Source organism: Mirounga angustirostris, unplaced genomic scaffold, assembly GCF_029215605.1.
Source record: "Mirounga angustirostris isolate CCGP_5_RB_7025 unplaced genomic scaffold, mMirAng1.0.hap1 SCAF_8, whole genome shotgun sequence".
Classification (NCBI taxonomy): domain Eukaryota; kingdom Metazoa; phylum Chordata; class Mammalia; order Carnivora; family Phocidae; genus Mirounga; species Mirounga angustirostris.
This window is the reverse complement of record NW_026991716.1, coordinates 76,792,202-76,819,250: the sequence shown is the minus strand read 5'-3', so window position 1 is coordinate 76,819,250 and position 27,049 is coordinate 76,792,202. Positions and strand designations below refer to the sequence as shown.

The 27,049-nt window shown below is 39.0% G+C and overlaps 1 protein-coding gene across 3 annotated transcripts in view; it reads left to right on the top strand.

Annotated features, from left to right (window-relative positions):
* MDN1 (midasin AAA ATPase 1) overlaps positions 1-27,049 on the top strand; it is a 159,670-nt gene that overhangs the window by 72,025 nt on the left and 60,596 nt on the right. For all 3 annotated transcript variants that reach the window (XM_045867230.3, XM_064597868.1, XM_045867229.3), the window contains exons 34-51: positions 300-518; positions 1,236-1,433; positions 2,919-3,127; positions 3,838-3,960; positions 6,116-6,313; positions 7,427-7,534; positions 7,902-8,090; positions 11,375-11,464; positions 11,570-11,833; positions 12,228-12,489; positions 18,793-18,952; positions 19,786-19,902; positions 20,931-21,139; positions 22,119-22,267; positions 22,625-22,836; positions 23,162-23,382; positions 24,258-24,371; positions 26,763-26,895. In XM_045867230.3, coding sequence (XP_045723186.2) covers positions 300-518; positions 1,236-1,433; positions 2,919-3,127; positions 3,838-3,960; positions 6,116-6,313; positions 7,427-7,534; positions 7,902-8,090; positions 11,375-11,464; positions 11,570-11,833; positions 12,228-12,489; positions 18,793-18,952; positions 19,786-19,902; positions 20,931-21,139; positions 22,119-22,267; positions 22,625-22,836; positions 23,162-23,382; positions 24,258-24,371; positions 26,763-26,895 — 3,175 coding nt within the window. The remainder of the gene's footprint in view (positions 1-299; positions 519-1,235; positions 1,434-2,918; positions 3,128-3,837; positions 3,961-6,115; positions 6,314-7,426; positions 7,535-7,901; positions 8,091-11,374; positions 11,465-11,569; positions 11,834-12,227; positions 12,490-18,792; positions 18,953-19,785; positions 19,903-20,930; positions 21,140-22,118; positions 22,268-22,624; positions 22,837-23,161; positions 23,383-24,257; positions 24,372-26,762; positions 26,896-27,049) is intronic.

Here is a 27,049-nt window from a genome sequence, read left to right as displayed (position 1 = left end):
GAATACTCTCTTTGAGCAGTTTTCAGGATTGCTTCTTAGGCTGTAATTCTCAAGGTGGTTTTTCTTTTTTGGTAGGTGTGGAATGCTATTCATGAACCTCTTGTTCATGTAATAAAAGCAATGGACCCCCTCTACCTAGAAAAAGCAGTAATGTACTTTCCTTTCACAAAAATTTGCATATAATCTTATGGAGCACAGACCTCTCTTAGGCCATCTCTGGGCCCCATGTTACAAAACCCTATTTGGAATTTTTGATATAGCTACTTCTAAGCAACTGCCTTTGCCTCCTTGTGTCTTAGGGGCTGACATAGCTGAGGTGATGCTGGATTTCATTGATTGGCTGACCCACCAGGAATTTGGCCGAAGGTGTGTGGTCAGTATCAGAGATATCCTGTCCTGGGTTAACTTCATGAATACAATGGGGGAGGAAGCTGCTTTGAAAAGGCCAGAGACCATCTCCACTGTGACATCATTTGTCCATGCTGCATGCCTGGTGTACATAGATGGAATAGGTTCAGGTATGTTGTCTGTTAGCTGGTGTGGGGTCAAGGGGGTTAGGGTAGAGGGGAGTATGAAATGGAACAAGCCCAGACCTCTGACCTCTGACACAGATACTTTAAAAAAAAATGACTTACTCTAACATTTCTAAGACGCAGAATGGATTTTATTTTCTTTCTACTCTTTTTGAGAGGTGGTTGATATAAAAGAGAGGCTGCAACTTCTCATTGCTTATAGGCCAGGGACTTGGTAAACATGAAATGGTGATTATCAGTAAAAAGAAGATTGTTGGAAATGCCCTTGCTCCTGAAGGACTGGATAATTCTTAACATGAATGGTCATTTATAGTTAATGGCCTGAATCCTTTAGTTTGTTTGTTTTTAAGTTTACCATAATTTCATAAAATTCAGTGTTTAAGTTCTGTTTTATCAGCTGTGAAGATTAGAGATATAAACCAATATGATCAACAGTACCACATTAATTACTCCTACCTCCAGGCTGATTCATCATGGAGTGCATAGGTGCTTTATTGAATAAACTGCTTCTGATCTGTGAATTGTGGGGATGGGAGATCAAGACTTTGCCTTTGGACTATTTACAGTAGCAGTTGCATTTTGGGTGTAACTTCAGCAAGGGCCTCATTTCCTCTGGAAACCACTCAAGAGCTCCTGATGAGTAGTTGGGAAGCTTGCCGTCCATGCTATTGTTTGATGGACTGATGATCCTCTGTCTTTTAGGGGTAACTTCCTCAGGGTTTGGTACGGCCCTCTTGGCTCGCAAAGAATGTCTGAAATTCCTAATCAAGAAACTTTCCAAGATAGTACGACTTACAGAATGTCAGAAAAACGAATTGAAGATTTATGACAGACTCAAGGCCAAAGAATTTACTGGAATAGATAACCTTTGGGGAATTCATCCATTTTTTATACCAAGGGGTAAGTATGATTTTAAATAAATGAAGATTCTCTTCTTGTAGATCATAGGTACTTGACTTTATTGTGACTTTTAGTGTATCACACTCATGATTATTTTTAAACTAGTTATCTGAATTAGAATCTGACTTGACATAACCAACTGTAATTTCATGAATAATTAAAAATATATAACTGACATATAAAAATAGGGGAAAGTATAGTCTTTAATCTATGAATAAATTATCTTGTAAAAATGCATTTATTTTTTATTTAGTGCTCAAAACAAGAGCTTTCCTATAGTGATAATTCAACCCATAATGTATCAACTATAGACCTTCATCACTGCTTACCAAAATAGTTTTGTGAACCCTTGTGAGCAGGAATTTCGTCCATCTTCCTGTCCCTGACACCTGAGATGTAATCTAGCAGTCATAGGCATTCAGAAAATGTCTGTTAATTGAGTGAATGGATGAATGAGTGAATGATTAAATGGGAAACTCGGGTGGGTTTCAGTTCTAATCCTTGCTCTCATTCTTACTAGGTTGCTTCTACCAAATATTTAAATGAGGTAGATTAGCTATCTTAGAAGGCACTAGTAATTTTTCAGATTGTTGCTTCTCTATGAGGGTCATCTGTTTCTTGTCCCTTCCTCCCTCCCTACATTAATAATTATTGAGTGTCTGAAATGCTTAGAGGAGCAGTGGCAGTTACGGGGGGTTCAGAGGTGAACAAAACCAGCCTAGGTTCCTGGCCTAATGGAATATCGCCCTTTTCTCTCTCCCTCTTCAATAGTACTCTTCATCCACGATGGTACATCCATGATCTGATTTCTCTAAGTCATTATCATAATATCCAATACTCTCATGTAGGAGCTATATGTTAGTGACCTGGGACTGGGGTGGTCCTTGCTCTGCTTCCATAGCTGAGGTAATAGATGTTTTCCTAGCTCTCCAAACTGGTATAAGAAAAGTTTCTTCCAGGAAACACAGTGACACAAATGTTAAGCCCTATAAAAGTCTGCAGTTCAGCTAGATTATGGGTTAAAGATGCATCCTGAATTGTCTTGGAGGCCTAAAAACCTTGGATGAAATTGTTTATATGGATACACGTGGCCTACACACCTAGCTTCCCCTTGACTTTTAGGAAAATACTTATGTGTGAATGTAAATTGTACAAGTACATGTAGTAATTCCAGGTGTAGGTTGTGAAAGGAAAAACATATGCTTGCAGTTAGACCTATGTAAGTAAGTATATGCATAGTTATAAGCGCTGGAGAGATCTGAGTAGTAGGCACAGTTGAAGAACGTATGCTGCTGGCTATTCCTTTAAAGGATTTTATAACCTAAAAGTGGGGAAATGTTGAAATAGGGCTGAGCATTTTCATTACAGATGGTGCTTCACTGACTGAAAGTCTACTTGTTAGAGTCTTTAAATCTTGGCGTTGACATGGGTATGTGATTTGGTTGATGTCCAGCTTATATGTGGCTTTTCTTTTCTCCACTTAAGGACCTGTCCTTCACAGGAATAATATTGCTGACTATGCACTCAGTGCAGGCACCACAGCTATGAATGCCCAGAGGCTCTTAAGAGCTACAAAACTGAACAAACCCATTCTCCTGGAGGGCTCCCCTGGTGTGGGCAAGACAAGTTTGGTGGGAGCATTAGCAAAGGCTTCAGGCAACATCCTTGTTCGAATCAACTTGTCAGAGCAAACGGTAAGCTTAGTCATCCTGTAGCTGATGAGGATGAGTATAGGGAGTAATATTTGTATTTGTTTATAGAGTTTCTTAATCAGAAATAGTTAGGGCCTTTTCAAAATCCCAAATATTTCATGGTGATAAAGACCACAGCAACATGACCTTCCAAACTAAGTCTCCTTTTAGATTCATTAATAACTGATATCTATAATATTATTCTCTTTAGATGCTTTATTCTAATTGTCTTTTGAGAGATAATTGCCCAATTTAGTATTTATTGTAATATAACCCTCTTTATTTTTGTCCTTCCTAAAAGAAAAAATAATAAAAATAAACAGTCTCACGAAATTATGGGACAAGAGGTGACAAATGAGACTCTCTAGGAATGGGGTCTGGGAGCAGGGCCTGGACATTGTTACTGGTCTTTGTTTTTATTTGTTTTGTTTAAAGCTCACCAGTTAATTTCCAAGTATAGCCACCATTGAGAACTACTGATCTAGAGCTCCTGCTCCAATCGATTGATACTTAAAGTATTGTGATGAGAAGGTCCTTGGGGGCATGTCTGGGCTCCTGGTAAAGAGTGCTAGGATTGATTAGTTCTGTCTTGGGTATAAAAAGGAAAAGTGGCATAAGGCCCAAGAATTTATCGTGTTAGGTTTAGGGTCTTGGGATCTAGTTAATTTTTTTATGTAATGTTGGCTTTTCCTCCTTTCTGCCCCCTCTCAAAGGACATCACAGACCTGTTTGGAGCAGATCTACCTGTTGAAGGTGGCAAGGGAGGAGAGTTTGCCTGGCGGGATGGGCCCTTGCTGGCGGCTCTGAAGGCAGGCCATTGGGTTGTACTGGATGAGGTGAGAGGACTGTCTTGTGCCCAGCATGGGGTCACAAGGGGAAGAGCAGTCATACTTTTCGTATTGCTGGGACGACCAATGCTGTTTTGCTAGTAAAGACAAATTCTCTAATGAAGAAAAGTCCTCCAAGGTTTCTTTTAAGAATAAGGAAAGTCACTCGTCAGAAAACACATAGAGAAACCCCTGTATATACAAGCCACTAACTCCTCCTGCTTTTGTAAGCCGGCTTCCAGAGAAAAACTGTCTTCACTGGTTTATTCTGTGGTCTCTGGTGGGCTGGCTCTGTATTTTGTACTTATTTCATGGGTGTTTTACAAACAGTGTCAACCACATGTTTTATAAGTGCAACAGAGAGACTGCAGGAAGTTATCTTAAGAGACATAGAAAAAATGGTGAGAAAATGGTCAGTGTTACATGTGCATATTGGATAAGTTGTTGACTGGAAGAACAGAGTCCCTCATGATACTTGGGATAAATGCTGAATCTTAGTGACCAGCAGGCAGCTGGAGATATTGGAAAGTGCTGCACAAAAATAAAAAATTTAAGGCTGTGGGCAAAAGCCTCTGGTCACTTTGGATATGCCTTGTTAATCCAGGAAAAGGCTGGGGAGTAGTGGTGGAGCTTCAGCGATTGGTGTGATCAGAATGCTGTGGATGGAACTTTTGAGACTGGCCCCAGCTGGTCCCCAAGATTCAGACACCCTGTGGGGTTTCTTTTCAGCTGAGCTGCTTCTTATTTATCATGGGGGGAGATATTAAGGAGGAGGAAGGTGATTTTTAGAAAAAGATGCCTGATCTTTAGCCAGGAAAAAAAAAATGCCCAGTTTTAAAGTTTAAGGCTTCAGACCATACTCCTATTGGGTGGAAGTGCATACAGGTACCCAAGACATTCTTGACTGCAGTCACATTTAACAGCAGCTTTTAGAGCTTTACCTGTTTGGGAATATTCAATGGAATTTGTGCTTTGTAGTGTTTATGTAAACATGACACTTGAAATTCTGATATAGTCTGTTTTTTTTGTCTGTTTACATTTTATTGATTTCGCATTTTCCTAATTGAATTTTTCCTTGTTACCTAAAAACTACCACACTTCGCATCCCTGAGCTATAATCTGAAGACCTCCATTCAGCTCTTTTCATTTTTGGCACAGAAACTTCTTGTATTTGTTCTTGTTCACAAAAATGTTGGTGAAAATTAGCTATGTCGATCTACTTTATGTAGTTTATATCATGACTTTGAAGCCCATTTGGAGATTTCATTCAGTATTTTACCTGAGAAAGATATTTAAGTATGTAAAGAGCTGTCTTCATCTTTAAAGGTCTCACAGTGCAAAAGTGAGATCTGTGTACTGGCAAGTTTTTTTTGGTAAGCTGGGATATACAAGGTAGGTCTGTATAGATGAATACAATGGACACAGTTTAATTTTAGAAAAGATTTAAACTGCTTTTTAAAAATTCAGTCTGAATATTTATTCAGTTTACTTAGAAGTTATTGATAATTTATATACCCCAGATGTCTGACATACATATGTGTATATACATATGTGTATATACACACACATATATATAAAATAATAGGATGAATATACTTGGCTTAAGAAAAAGAATGTTGGGCGCCTGGGTGGCTCAGTTGGTTAAGCGACTGCCTTCGGCTCAGGTCATGATCCTGGAGTCCCTGGATCGAGTCCCGCATCGGGCTCCCTGCTCGGCAGGGAGTCTGCTTCATTCTCTGACCCTATCCCCTCTCATGTGTTCTCTCTCTCATTCTCTCTCTCTCAAATAAATAAATAAAATCTTTAAAAAAATAAAATAAATAAAAGAATGTTACTGGGGCACCTGGGTGGCTCGTCAGGTAAGCATCCGACTCTTGGTTTCGGCTCAGGTCATGATCTCAGAGTTGTGGGATGGAGTCCCATGGCAGGCTCTGTGCTCAGCGGGGAGTCTGCTGGACATTCTCTCTCTCTACCCCCCTCCTCCCCTCCCCCCTTCCTTTCTCTCTCTCTAAAAAATAAATCTTAAAAAAAAAAAGAATGTTGTCAATATTGTTTGAGCTTCCTCCTCCTGTAGACAACACTATTCTACATTTATGCATATTCTTCTTCTTTTTGTTATAATTATACAGCATATGTAATAAATATATGTACTTTCCTCAAATAGCTCAACCTGGCTTCTCAGTCTGTATTGGAAGGACTCAATGCTTGTTTTGACCACAGAGGAGAAATCTATGTTCCTGAGTTAGGAATGAGTTTTCAAGTACAGCATGAAAAGACGAAGATTTTCGGGTGTCAAAATCCTTTTAGACAAGGAGGTGGGAGGAAAGGCTTGCCGAGGTCTTTCCTTAACAGATTCACTCAGGTAAGATTTGCTGTTGCCATGGAGACCAAAGGTGGAATGTCGGGGATGATAAGACTGCTGGCACATACCTGTTAGGATGCTCACTGTAAGAATGAGAGAGCATCAGTTTAATGATCTGTTTCTCAATTCCATGTCTCTATATGATGAATTTTAACATGACTGATTCCCATCATCACTTCCTTCCTGGTGTGAGTCCCTTTGTCTTCAGTCCTGGAGAACCTGGTGTGTTATCAGTTAGTAGAAAATAAGGTGACCACCCCTCCAGGAATTCCATTACTGTGCTCAGGATCAAAGCCAGTTTTTGACCATTCCAGGTGTCTAAGTGATCTATTAAAATACTGAAATTTTTTTAATGATGAAAATGTATTAAAGTGAGAAGGAAAACTAACAGGAAGAATAAAAAATCCAGTATTCTCCATACCAGAGTCAATCATTATTAACATTATTAACATTTGATGTCTTTCTTACTTTCTTACTGCCTTTATTCTCATTTGCAGAGGTCAGAGAGAGAGAGAGAGGGAGAGTGTGCGCGCGCGCGCGTGTGTGTGTGCGTGCGCGTGCTTACATACGCTTACTTGTTTTAACATTTGTCAAAGTTTGACTAGTCTGTAGATTTGGAAATGGCTCTAGATGTTAGCTTTCTTCAGTGTCCCTTTCCACTGATAATTAATAATTTACTGAGTATCTTTTCAGAATAATGTATTATGAAGAATTTCAAACATGTTGAAAAGTTGAGATTTTGAAGTAAATGCTCCCATGCCTTACCATCTTGAGTTTTGAGGGCATTATATACATGAGAAATTTAAAATATATATATACTTAAAAATATAAACAAATGCACTTAAGTTGTATGTATCTTTTTTTCTTTAATTCACTAGAGCAGAACTAACAACAACAAAACCTCTGTTGCCCTGTATTTCAAATATTTTATAGGATTCTGTATCCTAAAAATGCAAGAAAAGAGATTTCTGTAACTGAAATTTTATATATATCTAAACTGAGGTGCTGTTAGTTTGGTGTTAAATAACAATTTTACTTACAAGTGGTAGTCCTTCCTGGTGTTCAGGAAAGAGAAGCAATAGCATTTCTTCATGTTCTTTTTGGATTCTGTAGGTCTTTGTGGATCCCCTTACAGTAATTGACATGGAGTTCATTGCCAGTACTCTGTTTCCAGCCATTGACAAAAATATTGTTAAGAAGATGGTTGCTTTCAACAACCAAGTAAGTACCTACTTGTATTAATTGTTTTTAGTTTTCATGCTATAATAGAAGCATCATTTTTTTCATCCTGGGACACTATCAAATTTACCAGTCTATCTAAAATAAACCACATTGAATTGTACAAGTTTCTAGTGGAAGAACCTATTCATTTGAGGATTACAGTAATTCAGATCTATTGTGTGTATCAGTGTTAATGCTTACAAGAGTATTCCTGGTTTAGATGTCTGGGTTGGGAGAAAGAGACATTTGTATCAAACCTGCTAATTTCTATTTCAGATTGTATATGCATTTGTAGTACATTGATAGTACTTAATGCAATGCACCTAGCAATGGGACATGTTTCCCAATAATGCTGTTTTCTTTTTAGATTGATCACGAAGTGACTGTTGAGAAGAAATGGGGGCAAAAAGGAGGACCCTGGGAATTCAACCTTCGGGACCTTTTTCGCTGGTGTCAGTTGATGCTAGTTGACCAGTCCCCTGGGTGTTATGATCCTGGTCAGCATGTGTTTTTGGTCTATGGCGAGAGAATGAGAACCAAGGAAGACAAAGAAAAGGTGAGTTTAACACTTGTTCTTTGTGTTTCTTTCCATCTGAAAGTTGATTTCCTAAGGGAGAGAAAGGGCATACTCACTAATAATACTAAACTCATTAAAGCTGCTTAGAATTTAGAAGTTAAGGAAAGAGGGGTGCCTGGGTGGCTCAGTCGGTTAAGCGGCTGCCTTTGGCTCAGGTCATGATCCTAGGATCCTGGGATCGAGCCCCATGCCCAGCTCCCTTCTCAGCGGAGAGCCTGCTTCTCCCTCTCCCTCTGCCTACTTGTGCTCTCTATCTCTCTGTCAAATAAATAAATAAAATCTTTAAAAAAAAAAAAAAAGTTAAGGAAAGAGCTCTTTCCTTCGGCCTCTTTCCGGTGGCAGCAGCGGATTACGCAGGGCCAAGATGAAGGCTTGAGACCTTCCTGGCAAGAAGAAGGAGGAGCTTCTTAAACAGCTGGAAAAGCTGAATGTGGAGCTGTCCCAGCTGCATGTCGCCAGTGTGACAGGTGGCGTGGCTTCCGAGCTCCATCACCCATGTTATCACAGTCATCAACCAGACGCAGAAAGAGAACCTCTGGAAATTCTACAAAGGTAAGAAGTACAAGCCCCTGGATCTGCAGCCCAAGAAGACACATGCCATGCACCGCCAGCTGAGCAAACACGAGGAAAACCTGAAGGCCAAGAAGCAGCAGCGGAAGGAGTGGCTGAACCCGCCGCGAAGTACGGGGTCAAAGCTTGAGCACTGGCATCAGTAAAACACAAACTGGGGGGGAGGGGAAAAAGGAAAGAGACTAAACGTTCACCTACCTCGAGGTGTCAGAGTGCAGAGTAGTTTGCTTTGGAGTACACACTTTATTTATCCATCTGAATCCTCTTATTGCAAACCTTCTTAAAACAGTTTTGCCCCCCAGTAATAAAGAAGTAGGTCTTTTATCCTCTTTCAAGGTGCAAAGGGGAGAAACATGAGGAGACAGGTGATACTCAGTAGAGGAGGAGGGTTTTCTGTTTTTAAATAAACTTTGAGTTACAAAGTCTTTTCTCTACAAAGTATAAGTAGTTACATAAGAGAATATTCTGTATCTGAATGGAAGTAAAAATATCTCTTTGTAAACAGAAAATAACACTAGAATTCCTAACCTAATAAACTAATAGTGTGTTCATTTTGCTTTGTGGTATTTAAAGTCCAGTCTCACAGAATACAGTAGCTGCAGGCAGGAGGCACTATCATGACCTCCTACCAATGAGGATTCAATGCCCACAGTCACAGAATATCACCTATAGTAAGTGCTGGAGCCAGCACTCCAGCCTAGAGCTTTCCTTCCATATCCCAATTGTAGCCAAATGTTAACTCATTCATTATGTGCAAGTGCCTTTTGGTCATTATATTAGGACAAAATATTCACCTAGTTTTTTTTGTTAAGATTTTATTTATTTATTTATTTGACACAGAGAGAGAGACAGCTAGAGAGGGAATACAAGCAGGGGGAGTGGGAGAGGGAGAAGCAGGCTCCCGGCTGAGCAGGGAGCCTGATGCGGGGCTCGATCCCAGGACCCTGAGATCATGACCTGAGCTGAAGGCAGACGCTTAACGACTGAGCCACCCAGGCGCCTCTCACCTAGTTTTTTAAAATATGATTTTATTATATATAATTCATATACCATCAGCTAGTATTTTATTTTCTTTGTCCACTTAACTGATTATACTGTATTCATTGTGGCCAGACCCTGGCCAGTTATTGGGTAATTGATGTTAGTCAGATAGAATGTCACTGAAAGGTTTCCATCACTTCTCTATGTTAGTTATTGTAATTTGTGCACACGGGCACGCGCAAGCGTGCGCGCGCGCGCACACACACACACAGTGAATAGGAAAAAGGCTTATCAAAGCTGGAAGAGTTTGAGTAAATTGAATCTGACTTTGTAAAACTGAATAAATCAACTACATTTTGAAAGTATTTGTAATTTTAGTTCTGGTAGACTGTCAGGGAGAGGAAAGGATAATCTGCTTTGGAGTAGAATATAAGGTCATCAGACACCTCGACCCAAAAGTATGTGACAGGAGCACTTTTCTCCTGTGCTCCTTTTTGAGTCTAGTCAACGTTTGGTACTGATAATGATTTTATCTTCATCATTTTTTTCCTGATATTTCTCAAACTCATTAATTTTTTTAGCTGAGGTGTAATTGACATACAACATATAGTTTTGGGTGTACAACACAATGATTCAGTATTTGTATACATTGTGAAATGATCACTGCAATAAGTCTAATTAACATGTTTCACCTTACATAGTTACAAAAGACTTGATGACAGCTTTTTAAACCTGTTCTCTTAGCAATTTTCAAATACGTTACACAGTACTCTTGACTATAGTCACCATGTTATACATTCTATTCCTATGACTTATTTTATGATATTGTCATTTTCTGATTTTAGTCCAGTGTACAATGATTAATATGAGTACTGCTGCTTTGTTAGAAACCTGCAACTTGGTGTACATATCCTGGGTGGCTGGAATTTTTCCTGCTGCTCGGGGCTAAATTAGTGTATTTCACACACTCCTAGCTTTACCCCCTACCTCAACTCCTCTTAAAAAGAAATCCAGAAAAGAAGTAGAGCTAGTGGCAAGTTTTCTAATTGTATTTCTGGTAAGGCTGTGATTACTGAATGTAAATAATCAGCGAAATAACATTGGTTGTCCTTCTACAGAAAGAGAAAGCTAAAATGGTGTTTTGGAGTGAGACCGGCTTGGATCTAAAATCACTTACTAACCATGAGTAAATCCTTACAACTCTTATGAATCCTGTTATCCATATCTGTAAAGTGGAAATGATACCTAGTTTGCAAGGCTATAAGGATCATACATAATAAAGCACCTCTATAATGTTTGGCACATAATAGGTGCTCAAGAAATGGTCATTGTTCTTTATAATCTTCAGACTACTATTCTCCTCTACCTTTTTAGGTGATATCTTGAATGATGAGAGCATAGTCATTTTTCATCTGTAGATTTGCCATAACATCCGTGATTTTAATTTATGATACATTCTCAACTAGAATCTCAAATAATTTGAGATTAAGTGACTAGTCTTTGCTTGAGTTCCAGTTTGCTTTCATCTTGAAGATTTAAATAAATGTAGTTTATAAGAGAAGGTTTATAGGAGAAGATTCAAAAGGATAAGGAAATTGTGACTAGTGTCCATTCACAGTGCTGAGACTGTTGTTGCTGTGCATGTTTTCTAGAAGCTTTGGCTCAGAATTTGATGGAGTGATTGGTGTCCTGACTGTATTATCTTCATTTAGGTCGTTGCTGTATTCAAGGATGTGTTTAATTCAAGTTCCAACCCATACACGGGATCCAGACTATTTCACATCACTCCTTACGATGTTCAGGTGAGGCATGTAGGAATATCCTCTGTTCTTTTGCATTTTTCTTTGATTTCCTCTGCTCCCACAACCAGGCACACTTGTGAAATCTCACCGGCATGTCTTTTTCAGCTGGGCTACTCAGTCCTTTCCCGTGGCAGTTACGTTCCTCTACTGTCCCGCCGTCCCCTGTCACTCTTGCACCAGTCGTTACGGCCTATGGAGTCTATTATGAAGTGTGTGCAGATGAGCTGGATGGTTATACTTGTGGGGCCAGCCTCTGTGGGCAAGACCAGCCTGGTCCAGCTTCTGGCACACCTGACTGGTCACACATTAAAGATCATGGCTATGAACAGTGCAATGGACACTACAGAGCTTCTGGGTGGATTTGAGCAGGTAAAAATGGTCTGCCTTCACATTTTCAGGCAAAACATACATAATGCTGTGGTCTGACTGATGGTCTTTTGAGTTGGTGACTACAAGTAGTATTTTATTTATTTATTATTATTATTATTATTTTTTAAAGATTTTATTTATTTATTTGAGAGAGAGAGAACGAGAGAGAGCATGAGAGGGAGGAGGGTCAGAGGGAGAAGCAGACTCCCTGCCGAGCAGGGAGCCCGATGTGGGACTCCATCCCGGGACTCCAGGATCATGACCTGAGCCGAAGGCAGTCGCTTAACCAACTGAGCCACCCAGGCGCCCCTATTTATTATTTTTTTTAATTTAAAGGAGTATTCTTTTGAGTCTGGTCAGTGGCTATGATGAGTTTGTGCTCTGGAAATTTCAGGTTGATCTTATACGTCCGTGGAGGCAGCTGCTAGAAAAGGTGGAGGGCACTCTAAGGGCACTGTTAAGAGACAGCCTCCTTATCAGTGCTGAAGATACAGAAGTAGTGCTAAGAGCCTGGAGTCACTTCCTTCTGACGTATAAGCCCAAGTGTCTTGGAGATGGTGGTAAAGGTATCACAGTGGAGATTGTCAACAAGCTGGAAGCGGTATTACTGCTTATGCAGCGACTCAACAATAAAATCAACTCCTACTCCAAGGCAGGTATGTGTGTTTGGATGTGTTTATCAGATATGTATGTAGCATTGTCCATATCGTGTCCATATATAGGTAGTAATATATTTGTAAGGTAATATCTGTAATTTTTTTTTTTTTTAAGATTTTATTTATTTATTTGAGACAGAGAGAATGAGAGACAGAGAGCATGAGAGGGAGGAGGGTCAGAGGGAGAAGCAGACTCCCCGCCGAGCAGGGGGAGCCCGATGCGGGACTCGATCCCGGGACTCCAGGATCATGACCTGAGCCGAAGGCAGTTGCTCAACCAACTGAGCCACCCAGGCGCCCTGTAATTTTTTATTAATGTAATAGTTATTAACAAAACTTGAAAATCTTTGTTTTAGAAAGTAAAATGAAGCTAATGTAAAATAATCCAAAATTGATGATCCTAAACAAAACAAAAACAAAGAAATACCTGTACAGTACTGTAAATGTATTTTCCTTATAATTTTTAAAATTTTCTTTAGCTTACTTTATTGTAAGAATACAGTATATAGTATATATATACAATATACATAATGTGTTAATTGACTGTTATTGGCAAGATGGCTATTAGTTAGGTTTCTGAGGAGTTAAAAGTTATACGTGGATTTTTGACTGAATGGGGAGAGGTTAGCACCCTTATCCCCTTTGTTTTTTAAGTGTCAACTGTATTTCTTTAAAGACTTCTGGACTTTGTGGATTAGTTTGATCTTGTATTTTTATTTGATCTATTTAGACTTAAAAAAACCAAACAGTTCACCCATTTCCCCCCCACAACTCCCTCAACCTCCAACCTGTTCTCTGTATCCAGAAGCTTGGTCTTTTGTTTAAGATCATACATGTAAGAGAGATCATATGGTATTTGTCTTGCTCTGACTTACTCACTTAGCATAATGTTCTTGAGGTCCATCCATGTTGTCATAGATGGCAAGATTTCATTCTTTTCTATGGCTAAATAATATTCCTGTGTGTGTGTGTGTGTGTGTACACACACCACAATTTCTTTAACCATTCATCTATGAATAGACAATTAGGTTGTTTCCATATCTTGGCTGTTGTAAACAGTCCTGCAGCGAACGTGGTGTTGCATACATCTTTTCAAGTTAGTGTTATCATTCTCTTAGGATAAATACCCAGAAGTGGAATTGCTGGATCATATGTAGTTCCATTTTTAATTTTTTGAGGAACTTCTGTACTGTTTTCCATAGTGACTGTACAAATTTACATTCTCACAAGTAGTGCACAAGGGTTCCCTTTTCTCCGTATGCTTGTGAACACTTGTTATTTCTTATTTGATAATAGCCATTCTAACAGGTGTGAGGTGATCTCTCATTCTGGTTGTGATTTACATTTCCCTCAATTACTCTGAGCATCTTTTCATGTACCTGTTGGCTATCTATAGGTCATTGGAAAAATCTATTCAGATCCCCTGCTCAGTTTTTAATGGGTTTGATTGTAATTTTGCTGTTGAGATGTATGAGTTATTTATAGGTTTTGGATATTAACCCCTTATCAGATATATGACTTGCAAATATCTTCTCCCATTCAGTAGGTTACCTTTTCATTTTGTTGATGGTTTCCCTTGCTGTTCCAAAACATTTTAGTTTGATGTAGTCCTACTTGTTTATTTTTGTTTTTGGTGTTATATTAAAAAAAATCATCACCAAGACCTATGTCAAGGAGCTTAACCACTTAGCTTTTCTTCTAGGAGTTTTGTGGTTTCAGGTCTTTCATTCAAGTCTTTAATCCATTTTGAATTTTTGTGTGTAGTATAGGATAAGTGGTTACCGTTTTATTCTTTTGTATGTGGCTATCCAATTTCCCCATCACTGCTTTTAATTGAAGAGATTGTCCTTTCCTCATTGTGTATTCTTTGTTCCTTTATAATAAATTAATTGACCATATATGTGTGGGTTTATTTCTGGGCTCTCTTTTCTGTTCCACTGATCTATGTGTCTGTTTTTAATGCCAGTATCATGCTGTTTTAATTACTTTAGCTTTGAAATATAGTTTGAAATAAGGGAACTCGATGCCTCCAGCTTTGTTCTTTTGTTTTAAGATTGCTGTGGCCATTTGCGGTCTTCTGTGGTTCCATACAAATTTTAGCCTCTATTTTGGAGAAAAATACACTGGAATTTTGATAGGGATTGCATTTAATCTGTATATTGCTTTGGGTAGTATGGACATTTTAACAACATTCATCCAATCCATGAGCATGGAATATCTTTCCATTTATTTGTGTCTACATAATTTCTTAATGTCTTAGAGTTTTCAACATACAGATCTTTCACCTCCTTGGTTAAATTTATTCCTAGGCTTTTTTTAAATGTGATTGTAAATGTGATCGTTTCAATTTCACTTTCTGATAGTTTATTATTAGTATATAGAAACACAATGGGTTTTTGTGTATTGCTCTTGTGTCCTGTAACTTTACTCAGTTCGTTTATTCTGTGTGTGTGTGTGTGTGTGTGTGTGTGTGGTGTAGGGTTTTCTGTATGTAATTTTATATCATGTGCAAATAGTGACAGTTTTCCTTTTTTCCTTTCCATTTTGGATGCCTCTTATTTTTCTCTCCTAATTGCTCTGGCCTGGAATTCCAGTATTATGTTGAATAAAATGGTGAGAGTGGACATCCTTGTCTTGTTCCTGATCTCAGAGGAAAAGCTTTCAGCTTTTCATTGTTAAGTAATGATGTTATCTGTAAGCTTGTCTTATGTAGCTTTTATTACATTGATGCATATTCCTTCTATACCCACTTTATTAAGAGTTTTTTTAAATCATGAATGGATGTTGAATTTTGTCAAGTGCTTTTTCTGCATATATTGAAATAATCATATGATTTTTATCCTTCATTTTGTTAATGTGTGGTATCACATTGATTTGCAGATGTTGAACCATTCTTATATCCCTGGAATAAATCCCACTTGATTGTAGTGTATGTTCCTTTCACTGTATTGTTGAATTTAGTTTGATTGTTGAGAATTTTTGGATCTATGTTTATCAGTAATATTAGTCTATAATTTTTTTTTTTTTTTTTTTAAGTAGGCTTCACGCCCAATGTGGGGCTTGAACTCATGACCCTCAGATCAAGAGTTGCATGCTCTACCAACTGTGCCAGCCAGGCGCCCCTAGGCTGTAACTTTCTTTTCTTGTGGCACCCTTGTCTGGTTTTGGTATCAGGGTAATCCTGACTTTATAAAATGGGTTTGGAAAAGTTACCTTCTCTTCTTCCTCTTCTGCTTTTTTTTGGGGGGTGGGGAAGTGTTTGAGAAGGATTGATACTTATTCTTTTTGAATGTTTGGTAGAATTTACCAATTCTATCTTCTTCCTGGGTGACACTGATATGTTATAGTCCCATGGGATCAGGAACTCAAGCTCTCCTGGCCTCCAGAGCCAGAGGATCAAGAGGCATCCCTGGGGGGTAGCTATAAAAATCAGGGCCCTGAGACTTATGTAAAAGGCTTTCTGGGAGGTACTGGTGCTTTTGAGCTCCACAGAGGAAGAGCACAAAGATGGCACCTGTCTTCTTCCCTGGAGAGTGTTCCAGCAGGCTCTAGGATGTATATGTTATATTAGATGCCTGTTCCTCAGGTTATCTTTAATACAGGCAGGTGAGCCTCCTTCACTTTAATTCTGGGTGCAGTTGGCTGCCTCTGAGCTGGACCTTGGGGTGGAGTCTGAGTGTGTGAGCCCTTTCTCTAATCACAGTCTTGTGCTCTTGAGATGCAAGCTCTATTGCTTTTAGAAGATAGAAGTTTTGAGGGCTTGCCTTCAGGTACATGTTTTAAAAGTTGGGATTCCTGGTTTTCAGGTCCTTCCTGGTTGTGGGTCACAGCCCTGGGGGTGGGGTTTATGGTGAGATTATTTCTCAGCCTCTCCTACCTGCTTCAGTGTGGTGTTTTTTATTTTGTTTGTTTGTTTTCATTTGCCTGGTGTGTAGTCATCAGACTTCAGGGGTTTTTTGTTGTTGTTGTTGTTTTGTGTTTTTTTTTTGAGGAAGTTTTTTTTTTTTTTTTAATATGAACATTTAATTTCCTTTAAATAATATGTAATAATTTACATGCTATACATTCCCAAACACACTGAAATTTTGTAAGACATATACACAGTCTGCTTTTTGCCAACATATACCCTTTAGGTCACTTAAGATGTTAACTGATTTCTCAGTCCATGTGTGAGCACATAAACACATATATATATGCCTGAAGTTGAAGATAATAATAAACCAAAAAAACACCTGAATATAAGAAGTCTGCCATGGAAGATTCCAAAACCATAATCAGTAACTGGAACCAAGGAACAAGGCACAAAAGTTTCCCTTTGTGGTCACAAAGATTAAGTTTTCTGTCCCAGTGCTTAAGTATGGAAATAGGCTTGGCTAAATCACAAACTATATTTTATAGTACATTTCTGTTACTGTTTAAAAAGGAGTATTTTTCTTATTACATAATGCATTACACAAAAGCATTGGAAAAATAAACAGGATTAGATAAGTTCTTATACATTAAAGCTTTTTTTCCATTTGAAAAAGATATTTATGCCTAAAACTAATATAGATCTAAGTACAGTAAAGAGAAGCATTAGGGATCCTATCCAGGTTTCCTATTACCCCTGAATCATACCTCTTGTCAGTCAGCTGTCGATTCAGTGTGTCCATGGGGGTAGGTGAATTCAGGATCTTTCTGCACTGCCATGTTGAACCAGATCATTTTGATCTTTTCAAGCTTGATTTCAAGCTTTTTAAGATCAGTTCAGAGTAACCTTTACTCTAGGGCTAGATTAGCCCCACTATTTTTTTTTTTTTTTAAGATTTTATTTGTTTATTTGACAGAGAGAGCAAAAGCAGGGGGAGCAGCAGGCAGAGGGAGAGGGAGAAGCAGGCTCCCCACTGAGCAAGGAGCCCGATGTGGGGTTCGATCCCAGGACCCCGGGATCATGACCTGAGCCAAAGGCAGATGCTTAACTGACTGAGCCACCCAGGCACCCCAAGATTAGGCCCACTATTGAGGCATAGTTTGCATGGCATCTCTACTGAATGGCCTGTGTATTCAGTGGGGTCTCTTCAGACAGTGGCTGGTAGGAATTGGAGCAATTCTCAGGCTTGTATGAACTCTGGGAATTGTTCCAATCATAACTCCCCAACAATTGTCCTTTCCTTCCAAGTTTTCTTACCCTTGTGGAACCTCCCTCACCTTTTACGTGCATATGCAGACTGTTATTTAGCCAAAGACTCCAGCGGCCTTATCTAGATTTCTGGAGCTCTTTGAGTAGCTCCTTCATCCCAAGTGCTCTGCCCTTCAGTCTAGTTGTCTTGGCCTCCCTGAGTTCCAGTCTGTTTGCTCAAATCAGTGAAACTGCTCTTGTATGTTTGAGTTTCCTCTCCTTGCTTTGCAATTCAGAAATTGAGGGCAATTATAGGGGTTTCTTTCCTCAGGTATCACAGCCTTGTGCTGTTGACCAGTGTCTGAAAGCAGCTATATCATATGTTTTGTATAGCTTTTTAGTTGTTAACAGTGGAGGTAAAGTCAAAACTTTATTATTTCTCATGGGGTCCAATGCATTATACTTTGTGATATGAACAAGGGTCATAAGGCAATTTCCAATAAAAAAAGAGCAATTGAAAAATTTCTAGGGATGGGTTATATAAACTATAAAGCACTAGGCAAATAAATAGCAATTGTTACTCTAGTCCTATGATGTGGTCATTATAAAGAAAGCCTGGTTTAATGACATTGATTTTCATTGTGCCAACTTTTAATGCCCTTTCATTTGATAAAAATGCAGTAATAGGTGGGAGGCATTATTCTCCTTATGCCATTTGAGAAATTGTAACCAAGATTATTTACCTTTTCTGTCACCTTTGAGTCACCTCTACCTAGCCATTAATTCAGAAAGTCATTAAAAAGTATTTTCTGCTACAAGACCTAATTTTTTTTTTTTACCTGTTTTGTTTAAACAAAAACCTTTATTTATTTTTTTTTTAAAGATTTTTCTTTATTTGCGAGAGAGAGAATGAGAGAGAGCATGAGAGGGAGGAGGGTCAGAGGGAGAAGCAGACTCCCGCTGAGCAGGGAGCCTGATACGGGGCTTGATCCCGAACTCCAAGATCATGACCTGAGCCGAAGGCAGTCTCTTAACCAACTGAGCCACCCAGGCGCCCTATTTATACTTCATTATGAAACTTTTAAAACTTGGGCCGTTAAGTTTCCAATTTTTTTTTAATAAACTCTTAGATGTTTGTGTTTTTCTTTTGTTGGTTTTTTTATTGCCCTGGTTTGAAATTAAGTGCTGTGGCTGTGACATTTCAGAGTTTGCCAAACTTGTGGAAGAGTTCCGGAATTTTGGAGTGAAGCTTCTGCAGTCCACCAGTGGCCACAGCCATGGCACGTTTGAATGGGTCGACAGCATGTTGGTTCAGGCTCTGAAGTCTGGAGATTGGCTTTTGATGGACAATGTTAACTTCTGCAAGTAAGGACCTTCTGCTTAATCACAGAATTGAAATTTGAGATATGCTTATCAAAGTAGAAACCCAGTTGGAAGCGCTGGTATTTTGAACCCATTGTTAACTAGAAACAAATCCTCAACCATATTCTGTAGACTGATCCCTGTGGTGAACAAAGGTAGTTGGTCATTAGCTGCAAGATTTTAGTTCTGTATGACTGTTTTGAGCTAACCTGAAGGCTAACAGAATTGGATTACTTTTCCAACCGTTTTTGAGGTAGACCTTTTTATTTAACATCAAAAATACTCTTTTTGTTAGGGGCATTCTTGAGGGCAAATTTTTGAAATGGAGGATCTTTTACAGGGCAGACATTTAGTAAATGTGCATCAGTGTGTATTGCTTTGATTCTAAAGTAAGGAAAAAGGCATAAAACTACATAGTACACAGCGTAATAGAAACTACTCCAGGTCAGATGGTGGGTTTCTCTACCTGGAGCATTTTTCAGAATGTTTGAATTGAAACCCAGTTGCCTTCAGATTGATTTGATAATGCTAGGAAGTGGGGGAGCTGGAAGAGGGAAAGAGAAAAGAAAGAGCTATAGATCATGGAATAATTTTCCTTTATTTTATTTACTTACTGAACAAATATTTTGTATATTTACTCTGTATGAATCTCTGGGCAACATACCTTGGGGAGCGATAAGGGGAATGGACGGGGAGAGAGAACACAATTCTATATGGGGGAGTGGTCCATGCTGAAGGAGGACATGGGTCAGGAGCAGTGGGAGGCCTGTGCAAGGAAAAGTAGAACCAGTGCAGCATTTCAGTCTGTCACCATTGTATTTGAATTCTCTCTGCAGCCCATCAGTGCTGGATCGTTTGAATGCTTTGCTTGAGCCTGGAGGTGTTCTCACTCTTAGTGAGAGAGGACTGATAGATGGATCCACTCCCACCATAACACCAAATCCCAATTTCAGGTATTTGTGCCTCTTAAGTTTCTGCCTAAGAATCTGACTGTCTCAGTGGGAGAGGTAGACATTCAGTGGGACCTTCTTACATGTTATATTTATGATCCAGTCATAAGTATGTTCACCTGTTTATTGATTCAGTTAACACATATTTATGGAGGCTTTGCTATTTGGCAGACTCTGGGAGCACATCAGTAAAGAAGGGGGGCTCCTGGCTGGCTCAGTAGGTAGAGCATATAACGCTTGATCTCAGGGTTCTGAGTTTAAGCTCCACATTGGGCACAGAGCTTACTTTAAAAAATGAAATAATAAAAAAATAATCAAGAAGTGAGGTCCCTGCAGTGGGTTGGTGTTAAAGGGTTGAAGCAGGGAGACTGATCACAAGTCTTTCGCAGTAGTTCAGGCAAGATATATGTTAGCTTAGACTAGGGTGGCCATATGAGTGGGAATTGCTGATGGTTGGGTAGGTTGAAAAAAGAAGTAGGTTGAAAAAAGAAGTTACTCAAGCTTTTGGCTTGAGTAACTGGGTAAATATGGGAGCCATTTATTGAGAAAGGGAAGACTGGCAAAGGAGCAGGTTTGACATGGGGAAGTTCAGCAAGGAATGCACTGTATAGCATTGGAGATGTCAGATGGCTAGGTGCAGATGTTGCTAGACATCGAATATATGAAGGTAATTGTTTCAGGAGAATACACTGCTCCCTTTTCTAATCTCTGTAGGTGAGTTAGAATGATGAATTAGCACTATCTGATTTGGGTAATATCTGAAAGTAAGAATTTTAACATTCTCAGCATTAAAGGTGCACTGGATAAACAATAGTTTCTAAGGAGAGTAGGTTTAGAGAAACTGATTTTGCTGTTTTGATGCATTTTGGCACTAGAAGATAGAATACAGATGAAAGTGGAGGACTTTGAGTTAGTGGTTATCTCAAGCTCCCTAAAGATGAACCACATAGGATTTGCCCTCACCAGTTGTTGCTGAGCCGCATCATTGGTTATAACTGGGAGTTTAATTTTTTTTTTCTTTGAATTGCTAGACTTTTTCTCTCGATGGATCCTGTTCATGGAGAAATATCCCGAGCTATGAGGAATCGTGGACTTGAAATCTACATTTCAGGAGAAGGGGCTGGGAACATCCCAGATGACCTGGATCTGAAGGTTCTGCTGCACAGCCTTGGGTTGGTGGGGGATAGTGTTTGTGACAGCCTCTTGGCTCTACACACAGAGATCCAAAGCACTGTAGTAGGTAAGATGCTTGAATTCTAGGCCTCTGCAGAGTTTTATTCTTCTAGAAATTCATATGTTTTCCATTTGACTGCTCATCTAGGAGTTCTTAAATTTAGTGTACATACAAATAGAAGTTATCAGAAAAGTGTGTTAAAAGTGTAAATGTGCTGATGCCCTTCTTCCCCCTAAGAGATTGCGTTCAGCAAGTCTGTGTGATGCACAGAAATTAGTATTTTAAAGAAGCTTCCCAGGTAATTCTGATGGATTCATTCAGATACCCTTATTTTGAGGAATACTGCTTTAGGCACTAAAATTTGTAAAGTTTGTCCCTCTTATCTTCAGGATGGTCATTGAGTCTTTTGAAGGTAGAATTAAGAGGGAACTTTGAACTGCTTAAAACTAGTGTTTCTTCTTCTAAATGTCCAAATATACAGGAACAGGCAAGAATAATAACAAAGGTAATGATAAAAAATGAAATGCTATTTATTGACTAACTGCTGTGTATTAGGTACAATGTCAGTTGCTTTTTTAGTCTTCACATTAGTTCTTCAAAGCATGTTTTCATTTTACAGATAGGGCTCAGAGAGGTTGAGTAACTCATCAAAGCCAAACAGTGAGGTTTGAATGCAGTTCTATTGTATTTGAAAGCGCATCGTCCTTTATGAGGTCACGCTCATTTTGCTACTTCAGTGTGTATCAACTTTAGATTAAGGATATATATGACCAGGCTTTGTCATACTTGTAATTGTCGCTTTCCTGCAACATACTTTTGAGAGCCAGAAAGGGAGGGAGGGAGGCAGGATAGGGAAGGAATATGAATGTTCCCACAAGTCCATAATGTGCTACTGAGACCCTAGATTCCACTTAGAAGGCTTTCTAAGGTAAGTATCTGGGTGGATTTGAGTGGAACAAAGTTTGATGTGAAGATGAATTTATCTGTTTTCACTGGAGATTTTGCGGAATCTGTTCCCCATAAATGGCAATTTTTTTCTTTATAGGTTCTGCAACGTCCTCTATTTCAACTCTGATTCAGACAGCCTTACTCATTGTGCAGTACCTACAGCGAGGGCTGAGTTTAGACAGAGCCTTTTCTGAAGTATGCTGGGAAGCATATGTCCACTCCCAGCATTCACCAGCAAACCATAAGGTACTATGAAGTGTTTCAAACAGCTTTCTCAGTTATAACACTCTACATTATTTAGGTGGAGGAAATTCTTTCTATTGATGGTAACTTTAATGAACTGAGGGTGGAGCACTTCAGTTACTCTTTAGTAGAGATCTGGCATCTAAAACGTTTATGGAAAATAGGTTAAATGTAAATATTACTTCTTCGAAACTTAGCAGACAAAGTGGAATTTATCTTGTAATGTTGAATATTGAAGGCTGTGATGAGAGTTGTCATGAGATAATCACAAAGGTCTTGGAAAACCATTAATATTCTACTAGTTTCTGGTGATAGCACTTATATGTTGCCTGTACACCACATGTTTTTATCTCCTACCAGCTCGCACAGGCTTTACTGGAGAAACGTGTTTTTTCTCTGCGAGCACATGAAACCTGGGGTAACTCCATCCTTGCCATGGGCCTGTGGCCAGATTCTCTGCCCTCGGCTCTCTTTGCTACTGAAGATTCTCACCTGTCTATAGTCCGAAATGATGGACAGATCTTAGTATATTGCCTCAACAGGATGAGCATGAAAACCAGCAGCTGGGCCAGGTTAGTGGAGCCTTCAGCTTGTGTCTGTTTGGCGTCTTGACTCTTTTTTTTTTTTTTTTGATGGTAGTGATCATGACCAACATGTTTGACCAGAATGTGATGTGATCATTTATTACCCAGCTGTCATAGTTTCTTGTTCATTGTAATATTGCTCCCTATTATTATTCACTCAATATGTTTTAATTGTCCTCCTTTGAAGGGGACTAATCTTTCCCCATTACCTCTTGGATCCATATTTGTAAAGTTATTTTCCTGGTTCTTTGAAATATAAAATGAAAGTTCATTCTAGTACTGATTTTGCCTTATTTTTTCTAATGAATTTCAGGATTCAGCCTCTTACCTTGCCAGACTTAGAGAAAATTATGCAGTCCTCTAACCCCGAGAGCTTGAAATTCAGTTCAGTTGAAGTGGATACTTACTGGATCGATGAAACAGATGTTCTGGCCATGGCTGTTAAATTGCTTATAGAAAGAGCAACCAATCAAGATTGGATGCTCAGAGTTAAATGGCTTTATCATTTAGCCAAGAATATACCACAGGGGCTGGGTGAGTCAAAAAGCTTAATTTGTATAGTAAGTGAATATATTTACACTTATACTATTTTAGGGCCTCAGTAGCTGTGTTATTCTGTGAGGATACTGTCAAAATTCTGTCTGGGAGATCTAGCAAGAAATTTGTGACTTGGCATTACTGTTTGTATAGCTGTTAAAAAAAAAATTAAGGCACAGATATGTGCCCTTAGATATGTAATCCTTAGCATTTCAGGATCTTCCACCTTCCTATCAAATACAAAAGGAAAATATACCATGTTATGTTACTGTTTATTTTTTGAACATGCTGCTATACTTCTGCTATACAATCATCCTGACTGGGGAAGGTTGCTTTTGGTAACCTCATTTCCCCCAAAAGTGCATAAGAGACTTACTTTAGTTCCAGTGCTCTAAGTTGTCGTGCTTAATTTCTTTGTACTTTTTCATTTTAAGAGGAAAAACCAACAATAACAACATTGCATGGGTTGCAAAGTACAGGACTTGGAATTTGTTGGTAGAACTTGTTGCCTAAAGTAATTGAGTTTGCATGAACCTTTTTATTCATGAGAACTTAGCCAGAGAATGTGTGTATTGTGTGGTGCATGTGATCTGTCTAAAATTGTATAGAGAGAATTTATATGTTTTATCTGCGTTGTCCTATATGAGAGCTACCAGCCACAGGTAGCTACTAAAATGTAAATATAAATTAATTAAAATTAAATAAAATCTAAAATCCAGTCCTTAGTTGCACTGGCCACATTTCATGTGCTTATTAACACGTGACTAGTGGCTACTCTGACAGTGCAACTATAGGATGTTTCCATCATTGCAAAAAGTTTGCTTGGACAGCCCCACTTCAAATATTAACATTTGCTTCTCCTTCCTCCACAGAATCAGTACAGATTAATTTGGAAGCCAATGCTGCATCTCTTAGGAATTTTTATTCAAATTCTCTCTCAGCTGGGGTCAGCAATGTCATCAAAATATTACAACCAAATATAACAGGTACTGCACCTGATTTAATTTCGAGTTCTCAGCACAGTTTAGGAACCTGGTCCCATCAAGTCCATGGAAAAAGACTGTCAGAACTGCCACTATAATAAACACTGTATTTTGGAAGACTCAACAGTATTCAGATGCAAATTCCACTTCTTTGTTTGAAATCCTTTAGTCTTTGAAAGATGATGATGATACACAACATAGTAGGGAGGGAGAGCACAGGAGTTGGAAGACTGGTCTCTGGTCCCAACTTAAACACAAACTGGCTTGTTCATTTGAGACCCATCATTCATACTTACTGCCTGTGTTTGGAAAATATGGGAATTATATTCATTTCTCTGGGGTCCCTTCCACTCAGAGCATTCTCATTTGTTAACAGAAAGGGTTTAAACTATGAGCCATTTGACTTGATGGGTAAATAATACAGTGTGAATTACTTCAGAAAATATAAAATCTTAATAAAAGTTATAAAGCCTTAAATATAAAGTTTTAAAACCATAATGATAAAAGAAATAGCCATTCAAGCTATCAAATGAGGTATTCAGAATTTATTTTTTTATTTTTTTTAAAGATTTTATTTATTTGAGAGAGAGAGGACGAGTTGGGGGGCGGGGCAGAGGGAGAGGGAGAAGCAGACTCCCCACTGAGCAGGGATCCCGACATGGGGCTCTATCTCAGGACCCTGAGATCATGACCTGAGCAGAAGGCAAACGCTTAAGCGACTGAGCCACCCAAGCACCCCCAGAATTTATTTTTAATTAAGGAATAAGATTGCAAACTTACTTGAAGAGAATAATATAAAGTTAATTAAACATAAGCATTAATGAGGAAATTAGGGACATTTTTGTAGAACCAGGTTTTTAATTTCCCATCCCTATCTTCATTTGATATTGATTAAAACATACCATTGCCATTTGGTTTAGAAGAAAATATGCATGATGCTTTTGTGCTAAACCAATTACCTTATGTACACTAAAGATAATGAAGTAAATGTTTGGGAAGAAATCAAACTATAGGAAAAACTACTGTAGTGATCATGTTGTGGCTGACCTAAATCATGGCTTCCCAAGTATAAAAACATTTTGGTCTTTGGGAATAGTTCTAGAGTAGAGAGTAGCAGGTTCCCTTTTTAGTAGATATCATTTGCTCACTGTTGGAACATAGTAGGTATGCCTTCATCTTCCTTTTCTAGTGTATAGCTCTGGATCATGTAGTCTTACTGGACTTTGGAATATGGGGTCTGTCCTTCATGTACTTTGCTGTTGACAGTAGGCATTTGTTAGTCTAGTGTATGATAAAACTTGAAGTGCTCCACTGACCTACCCAGCCACCTTCAAGTTAATGTTACCATTGTTTTTTTGTTTTTTTTTTAAAGATTTTATTTATTTATTTGACAGAGACAGAGATAGCGAGAGAGGGAACACAAGCGGGGGAGTGGGAGAGGGAGAAGCAGGCTTCCTGCCAAGCAGGGAGCCCGATGCAGGGCTCAATCCCAGGACCCTGGGATCATGACCTGAGCTGAAGGCAGATGCTTAACGAACTGAGCCACCCAGGTGCCCCTAATGTTACCATTGTTTTGTCTTAACTTCATTCCTTGGGTTCTCACAACCTCTGGAGAAGGGTCAGATCTGATCACTGCTGCTTTACAGAAGACGTACCAAATTTAAGCCAAAGAAGCAGCATACGCTACATTATCTGATTATAAAGAAAGGGCTTTTAAGCAAAATTTTGAGGGTTTTTTTTGTGTGTGTGTGTTTTAAAGATTTATTTATTTACTTGAGAGAGTGCACCTGTGCGCACGAGTGCAGGGGGGGAAGGGGAGAGGGAGGGGGAGAGAGAATCTCAAGCAGACTCCGCACACTTGGGGCCTGACACAGGACTAGATTCCATGACCCTGAGATCAGGATCTGAGCTGAAACCCAAGAGTCGGACACTTAACTGACTCTGCCACCCAGGTGCCCCTTGAGTTGTTTTTCTTTTTGAAAGCAAATGAGATGTATTCTTTAATTTTTCCACCATGTGAGTTAGTTTTTTTGAGGTTAATGACAACAGATTGGGTGATTAAGCTCATGGATTGTTTTCTGACCAGCAGTGGGACCTGAGCAAGTGAATGTATTGGTCAGAATGCTTGTGTTCCAGAGGGATTACCTTATATCCTACAGTGGAATGAATTTTCAGGACTAGTAGAAATTTTGCATTTAGAAAGAAAATAGTGTAAAGGCACTTGAATTTTACTTTTCTAGTGTTGTGGGCTGAAACCAGCAATTTTCCTATTCTGTCTCTTTGCCATCAGGACTGAATGTGATCAAATTAAGACAGTGCAAATCTTCCACTGAAATTTTCTAGGCAAGGAGTTTAACTGCAAAATTCTACTTCTTGTTTTGTTTTTTAAACCAGATGAATATGTGATCCCTTTGGACCCCCGATGGAACATGCAGGCTTTGGACATCATTAGAAATTCGATGGACTTTGACCCACAAACAGACGAGCCCGAGCAGCTCTTTGCCCTTTTAGAGTCTGTTGCAAACAAGTAGGTGAAGCCTGCTATTCTGGGCACTGTTTGCCTCACTGTACAATATAGCTTTAGAGATTATACCTTTTTTAAATTCTGTCAAATTTAGCTTACATGTGTTTAATCTCCTGAACCTGAGAAGTGGTGGGATGTTAGATGGGATTGCCTTCAT